Source organism: Leptosomus discolor, chromosome 25 (assembly GCF_034619465.1).
Source record: "Leptosomus discolor isolate bLepDis1 chromosome 25, bLepDis1.hap2, whole genome shotgun sequence".
NCBI classification, from domain to species: Eukaryota; Metazoa; Chordata; class Aves; order Leptosomiformes; family Leptosomidae; genus Leptosomus; species Leptosomus discolor.
Genome location: NC_141415.1, coordinates 4,366,114 through 4,374,104, shown reverse-complemented (window position 1 = coordinate 4,374,104; position 7,991 = coordinate 4,366,114). Strand labels below are relative to the sequence as shown.

The 7,991-nt window shown below is 51.8% G+C and overlaps 1 protein-coding gene across 1 annotated transcript; it reads left to right on the top strand.

The window, feature by feature from the left end:
* The first annotated feature begins 3,102 nt into the window (after nucleotides 1–3,102).
* LOC104347556 (reprimo-like protein) lies at nucleotides 3,103–3,438 on the top strand. The gene has a single exon (XM_009952623.2). The coding sequence runs from the start codon at nucleotides 3,103–3,105 to the stop codon at nucleotides 3,436–3,438; it is 336 nt and encodes a 111-aa protein (XP_009950925.1).
* Nucleotides 3,439–7,991: the final 4,553 nt, after the last annotated feature.

Here is a 7,991-nt window from a genome sequence, read left to right as displayed (position 1 = left end):
AACCACCCCAGAGCCATGTGGCTCTCAAGGAGAGGTGATGGTGTTTGCAGGGTGAGATGGAGACGGGGACTCTGCCTCAGGAGCTGGGGACTTTTCTTGGCTTTAAAAGAAGAAGTTCTGATGCCTCTTTGCTTCCCCACTCAGCCCCGCTGTCCCTGCGGGGTGCTGCTGCCCTCCCGCGGCTGCGTGGGCTCTGCCCAGCAGGGGATCGTTTTCCACCTGGGATCCAACTCCCTGCCCAAACCTTGCTAATGAGGATTTGATCAAGGGGACTAGGAGAAGCCCATCGACCCTCATGCAGTGTCAGAAAGGGCTGCACCTTGGCTGGGACGTCAATACAAACCCCAAACCTGCTTTCTGGGAGGCTCTTGGTCTTGCCCTGCTTCAAATCCTGGAGCCATCTTGCACTGCAGACCCCGTTAGCCAGTATTAGGGCATCTCAATTCCTGCTTTTCATGCACTTGTCCTGCCTGGAAATGCTGCCTATGTGGCCTTCCCCATCATGCGGGGCTTTCTGGCCACATGCAGCCTGTCCCCATGCTGCACTGTATCACCCTGTGAGCATGTCTGAATGCTTCATGGAAGTGATGATGAATTTGTCTAAGTTTCTAGACAGAAATGTGGGAGCCCTGCTCAGCTCTACACACCCCACAGATCTGACCTGCCATAGATCTCTCAGGCCCTCTTCACTCGGGGATTCATCCTGCCCAGCGGCTGGTTGCCCAAACCAGCAAGTGCTGCTGGCACCAAAGGGACACACAGCCCTGTGTGTCCTGAAACTCTGTGCCCAACATGAGCTGTGATACCCCAGCATGGTGCAAAAAGTCTGAAGAAGAAGGAAGAAATCAGCAAATGAAGTATTTGACCTGCCTGCACCCATCTGGGCTCTCGTCCTGCCTGAGGACAAGGACGGCATGAAGTTAATTCTGCACGTTTGGACTGAATTTCCCTCCCGACTGCAGGAAGGTGCTGCTTGTCCTGAAAATATCGCTGTGATGTTAGCTCCAGGCACCGTGTGATAGGCAATGGGATGCTCTGGGTTTTCAAGTCCCTGGTTGGATGAAGGCAAGGAGCAGGCAGGGAAGTGTTGGAGAGTGGAGTGGCCCCATCACCGCAGGCTGTGACCCAGGAGCGATGGGTGCAGCAGCCCGAGTCTGTGCTCGGGCATGCGGGGAGAGGAGAGGCTGGAGCTGGAGCCACCAGAGGGAGCAGAAACTCCTTCAGTCTGGGAGCGAGCCGGGGAGAGGAGCTCCCACCCAGGCTGGGGCACTGGGGATGCTCTGGTTTCCAGTGGGGATTTTTCCTGGCCCTTAGGTTAAACATGAGCAGATGCTCTTGTTCGATCAGGGCTTTCTGCCTCCCTCCTGCAAGGGCTTCTGCTGCAAACTGCCCTCGCAGACCGGGCAGTCCTTCAGGGAAAGAAATGCCACATGCAAAACAAGGAGGAAAAAGCAACAAGTAAAACCCAAACCAGATGGTTTTTGAGCCCCTAAAGTCACAGCAGCAGAACAGGGGCACAGGTCCCAGCCGCCAAAAAGGAAGATCAGTTGATGCTCTCTCTACCAAGCCACCCTCCATCCTCAGCCAGCCTCATGCTCCTGCCTTTAGCTGCAATTCATCAATTCTCATTTTAGGTTTATTAAAAACCCCTTTCGGGGCTGGGCAAAGAAAGCAAGCCAAGATGTACACAGATAAATCAGGACGAGGTCCTCGCATCGTGGCTCGGGGGTGATCTGCTGTTCTGCACCATCCAGACATTTCCAGGCAACTACCAACGGGCAAAGCTGGGAAGCTGGGACACGGCAATTCCATGGGCACAGCTGTGGGACGGGCAGGGTGGGGACTGAGCCTGGACGCCCCCACTCGTGGTGTCACTTTGGGAGCTTACACAGACACAGAGAGGGGAGCGGTGATGAAACTTCCCCTGGGATTGCCTCGGTGGGGCTGAAGGGCCTGGGTGAGAGGGTCTGCGATGCTCCAGCCCTGGGTGCAGCAGTGATGTTGCTGGAGGACCAAGAGCTGGGGACAGAGTGGGGAAGGGGTACTGGGCAGGGATCAGGGTGCAGCATTGCAGTGCTACCCTTTGGAGGGGCTAAAGAAGGGGGAGAAGAGGGAGACAAAGGTGCCTGGGGTGGAAACCCCCAGCCAGAGGAAGATAAGGACGTGGAGAGGGGGATGGATCCAGCTCTCATCTGGAGGCACAGGGCAGGCATCACTGAGCAGAGCTGGGGGTGGACTGGCCTGGATTGGGCCAGCGCTGCTCGAAGAAGGAGTGGGTGGCACAGAGCAGCAACCGGGGATCGGCAAGAGCAGCACTGACCTGAGGCTCAGGGGAGCCTTCGTGGGGGGAGACAGGGACCTGCCAGCCGTCCAGGACAAATACTGACGATGTGGGCTGATTTTGGGAGCAGGTGGGGGGGCTGGGAGGAAGGATGAGTTAGGTGCTGCTCTGCAGGGCCTTGGGGGTCAGCCCCCACCTGGGGGTGGCACAGGGGTGGGTGCAGACACGGGTGGCAGGGTAGAGAGGGGGTGCACACGCGTGGGGAAGGGGTGGGCAGCTTGGGTGAGCGTGGAGGGGGAGGAAGGCGGTCCTGGGGGGAGGCTGGAAGGGGGTGGAGTTGCTGTTTTTTCTTTGAACACAGTGAAGACTTTAGCTTGGAACTTGCATTTGTGGAGCTTCCAGCCGGCAGGAATCAGCTCTCCCCTCCTGCAGGAGAGCCCCCGGGGAAAGGGGCTGCACCGCTCCGCTGCCCTGCGCTTTGGGGCGGCAGCTTTGGGGCAGCAGCGAGGGCAGGAGGCATGGGGCAACCCTCGGCTGCCTTCCTCTTCCCCGGGCCCCCTTTGCCTTTTCTCTCGCTCTCTTTTTGCTTGTTTGGGGGTTTGTGCTAGCGCTGCCTGTGCCAGGAGGGATCCGGGAGCGAGCCATCCCTCGGCTGCACAAATTGGCTTCCCACCTGCTCGCCGCCTCGAGGAAGTTTCCCCTCCATCCAAGGCGTTGTGAGAAGAAAGGCAGGAGGTGGCACCGAGCCCTGGCAGGTGAAGGGTGGGCAGGGGGACAGCAAGCTCTTGCCTTCCCTGGAGATTTGGGATCGTGCATAGACCATGAATGGATCCTTTTTCAACCAGACTCTCCTCGAGCAGGGAGCTTACGCCAACAGGACCCAGGGCTTGGGGTTGCTCATGGCCTGCTGCAATGGGACCAGCTCGGTGCTGGCGACCGACGGTGGCTCCTCGGTCCTGGCGCCTGATGAGAGGAGCCTTTACATCACACGAGTGGTGCAGATCGCTGTTCTCTGTGTCCTCTCCTTGACTGTGATGTTCGGCATCTTCTTTTTGGGCTGCAACTTGCTCATCAAGTCAGAGAGCATGATTAACTTTCTGGTGAAGGACCGAAGACCTTCCAAGGATGTGGGAGCTGCAATCATGGGACTTTACTGAAGCCACCGGGCTTTTGTAGGCAAGTGAACTGTCCGGACCTGATGCTGAGATGCACATTCCCATGTGTTTGGGGCAACTGGGGGGGAGTGGAAAGGCGGGGGAGGGGTCTTTTAATATGTCTGTTTCCACAGGAAAGCAAACCTGCGCTTCTCAGTCAACAAACTCTCTTGTGGTGACTGGGGGAATCTCCCCGGAGTTGTGTGAAGCACAATAAATGACCAGCATCATGTTGCATGCAGAAATGGCTTAAGTTTTGCATGAAACTTGCAGAAACAGTGATAATGTGCAGATGTGGACTCTTTTCTGCTGTTACCTTGGATACTGCTACCTGGGATTTAGGGCTAAAAAAAAAAAAAGGCAAATAACTCACTACAAAAAGAAAACAAAAATACAAACTAAAGGGAAAGCAAAATGCATGGCACGGACAACATCTTTGACCATGGGGCAGGGGAAGGGAAGTGCTGTGTGGGTCGTACAACAAATTCTTGATGCTATAAAATGTGTCAGTCTGTTTGTATTTCGGACCTCAAGCATGCATCTTCTGGTAGAGTTTTGTAATGGGGAAAGCATGTTCTTCCTTATTTTCCTGAGCTATCCTGTTAAATAAACTGGTACTTTCTTCTTTCACACTATGCTGAAAGAAGAAAAGAACCCAGATAAATACAAAAAACCACTTCAACCCCAAAACAAAAGCATGCTTGGTTTTGTACGCAGCAGCCCTTTTTTCAAGTGCTATATTGTTACAGTCCTTGAGGTTTTTGTAGTTTTTTGAAAACTGGTGAATGTTCAGGAAAAAAAAAAAAAAACTTATTTCAAAAGAATTTTGTGTTGTCTTCATTTTCTTTCCCTCTCTGTGTGTAGTTCAGGTATTTCAATCCTAGTTCTGGATATAATCATCTCACCTTCCAACTGAACTCTAATTAGAGATATTTCTTTAAAGCAGAAGCTAACGTACATTTTTCACAAGCAAGTATCAGTTACCTCTAGCAAATAATTTTGTCAGGATCTAAGTATTTCAGGCTTGTATTAAATACCTGCACAGTACTGAAGCAGAGATTCATAAAGATGCACTGAGTGCCTCTTGCAAAGCAAGATTTCAGACTCCAAGTTAAAATCTCTAGCTTCTCTGATCCTGATGAGCTGTCGAAACTAAATTATGTGAGAGGAGGAGGACTCCTGACCTTTGTTCTGTGATGGAATTACAGCTCTGTCTGTGGGTGTGAGATGGAAATAATTTGAGTTTTGTTGCGCCAACAATATTCCTGCTGGGTCCACTTCTGTAGTGGGAAAGCAATCCTGGATGCTGGGGGAGCTGGTGATCTGATCTACTTGGATGTAAATCCAGAAGAACAGCTCTCTGCCTTTCCCAGAAAGAAGAACAAGATTAAAGTACATTTTTTAATTGATCAGTAGTTGCTGAGCACCTTCTTCAAGGTTCCAGCAGGGTATTGATGGACTAAATCTGATGCAGAGCAGGAGCAGTGCAGCGCTGTCACTGGTTGCTCCCAATAACTTGTTGTCTGTAGCGCCTTAAGAGCACAAAGGCAACGTAGCAGCAGGACTGGAATTTGGGATTCAAAGCCCTGAAATGTCCTGTTGGTGCCAGTGAAATGGCTGAACAGGCAGGGGTCTGATTTTTATGAGCAGCTTGTAGGTCTGCATACCTGAGCAGCCTTCCCAGCCTGGAGGGCTTGCTGCCTTGCTGGCAGATGTAAAAGTGGCTTTCACACAGCAGCATGGAAGGGGATTTTGGTCCCTGCTGCTGAAGGGAGTGTTCTAGCCATTGATCTCTTTGCATATGAGTGCAAACCGTTCCCACTGTAGGAGCACAGCCTGGTCACAACACCAGGGTGAGATGCAATGCACACGATGACCCAGCTCTGCAAACACTTAGGAGTGTACTTGCATGTATAACCTAAATCTGTAACTGCATCTTCAGGTCGCTGTGCTCTCAGAGGACAGCCCAGGTGCACTCACTAAACTCCCGTCCAGCTTCTGCTTTAAGCTGGCATTTGGTCTCTCTTGCCAATCCATCCACCCACCGTGGCCCCAGCGCAAGGGAGCATTCAGAAACGGCGGAAGAAACCTTCCAGTGTTAGCAATGCGAGCAAGGCACAGAAAAAGTTGCTAATCCAGAGAAAGTATCAAAATCACCTAAACTCCGACCTGCAGCAATGCCCTGAGAGAAGCAGATGGTTAAATTCTCTCAGCTGTGCCTACCTGCCTAGCTCTGCCAGGGGCCGTGAGAGCTGGTGTGTGTGTTGAGGGGTCCTGCTGCCCAGCGGGGAAACAAGGCTCTGCAATCCCACATAGCCACCAACTTGCCAAGTGTCCTCAGAGGCCAGAACCCAGGAGTGAGGTGTGGGGGTCTTCATCCCTTTTGTGCTATGGAGTCTTCTAGAGGAAAGGAGAAAAGTCAGCCACAGTAGGGTCGTGTATACATGAGGTGGAGGAACAAGGTAATGCCCCAGAAAGCAGAGCTGGGCACCTGCTGAGACAGATGGAGCTTGCTCAGGAGTCAATTACGGGAGGGAAGACTTTCTACACGGCCCGTTGGGGCAGGAGCCCAACTTTGCATTGGCTTGTTCATCCGCTAGTCGTGCTGTGCCTCATTCCTGACAATAAGAGCTACATCTACATTAGCAGGTCGTGTGCACCGACAAAAGACAGTCTGCAGAGTGAGGCAGTTGATGGGCACCATCCACATTTGCTCTACTACAAGGCGTGTGTCCCCATGGGGCTAGTGGGTTTCTGTCTTGCTTACAGTGGGTTTAAGACACTTGCACACAGGTCTCCATCCCATTAGATTCCCAATAAAAGACTAGTTACCCCACTGAGAGGAAGAATTATTTGAGGAAAAGAAGATCTCTGGAGGATTGATGGCAGCACTGAGACAGTAAGAGGAGAACAGAAGGAAGGCAACGGAGGGCTGGCATGATGAGGGAACCCCTTGAGTTAGAGATTTGGGGTCTAAAGAGCCTCTTGAGGTGAAGTCATGGTTGCTGTTTTAACTGCTCTGATTCCTTCCCCATCCTGTTCACACGGAGCAGATGCCAGTGCAGCTCATGCCTGGTGGAAGGGAGGGTGCTGAGGGCACCATGATGCTGCCCAGATCTCAGGGGAAGAGCTACCATCTCAGACCCTGGAAACCCAGCGGCCCTGCCCCAGAGGCATGAGTCCTGCAGCCAGAGGATCAGGTGGCTACTCCAGGGCTTGTGTAAGGAAACCAAACCATAATGGCTCTTTCTGCTGCCTTTCCCCACAAATAGCTGTGTTTTTTCATCTCGCGCCTACTCATTTAGCTTAAGCTCGCAAGTGGGTACTGGCTCCCAAGAAAATTTAAGCAGATTTTTTTTTTGAACGAGGCTGGTTTAGTGTTACTTTATTTTTTTAATTGCTGCTTATAGCACATTAGCTTCCAGAACGTCACTGGGGTGCCAGGAGCTGCACACGTATGACTGAGAGACACTGCTGGCTATGAAGGGCAGCAGAGAGACGGAGGGAGAAGGGACATGCTTAGGTGGATCATCACACCAGTGGCAGAGTGAGGACCAGCCGTTGAGCCTCACATAAAATCGTTTCCTAGCAGTGGAATACAAGATACCAATGCAGCCCTGTGGGACCAGCCACATTGTTCTGAGCCACTGGTCCATCTAGTCTGCATCTCTTCTCTGGAAAACAATCATGACTTTAGGCTGTACATGGTCAGTCAAGTTATCCTACTAACAGAGAACTGCTTCTTGACCCTTACCAAGAGCAACCTACACTGGACCTTCACAATCCTTCAAGAACATCTCCCTGTCTCTGGGCTGGTCCCCACTTGCTGCCAATCTGTTCCAGCTCGAATTTCTTGTTTCTAGACAGGCAGCAGCGAAACAGCAGAGAAAGGCAAGTGTGACAGCATTTCCTCTGCTGAGCAGCCTGCCCACAAAGAGAAATCCTCTACCTCTGTGATCACTGATCTTAGAATTGGAGAAATAAAGAGGTGGCTTGACCCACCTGAGAAGACCCACCAACCCTGGTCGTACAGTCCTGCCTGCAGTGGGGAAAAACCCAAATCAAGTCCCAAATGATACCCACCTCCTTCTCCATGCCCTGGCAGGCTTGGCTGAGGGCAATGAAAGGGTTAAACAAGATGAGACAGACAAACAGATTAGGGTGGAGGGAGGATCCCAACCTGAGCCTGGCACCAGATGTACTGGAGCGCGTGCACCAAACATACACAGTATTTAATAATTCCTGAGAATTGCCATGGTAATGAAGCGCAGAGTCAGGTTGTTATGGTAACAGCCTTTTTTTTAGGCAGGGAGGCATTACCCAGGTTGTAACCTCAATCCAGACTGAACACATTTCTGAGAGCCCAAAAAAATAAAAAAGAAGTAAAATAAAATCAAATTAGATAAGTAGCAGTTTCCTGCCTCTCGTCTGGCAGTTCTGGGCTTGTTCTGTAGGTAGGTGGAGGGAACCAGGTTGTGCCAGACACATGTTGCCCTGCAAAGCCTGGGAAATGGCTGGAATGGATCTCTGCAGGTCAAAATCCGAGTGCTGATGGG

What these genes read in the sequence shown, in the direction of transcription:
- LOC104347556 (XM_009952623.2), top strand. Translation starts at nt 3,103, where the DNA reads ATGAATGGATCCTTTTTCAACCAGACTCTCCTCGAGCAGGGAGCTTAC.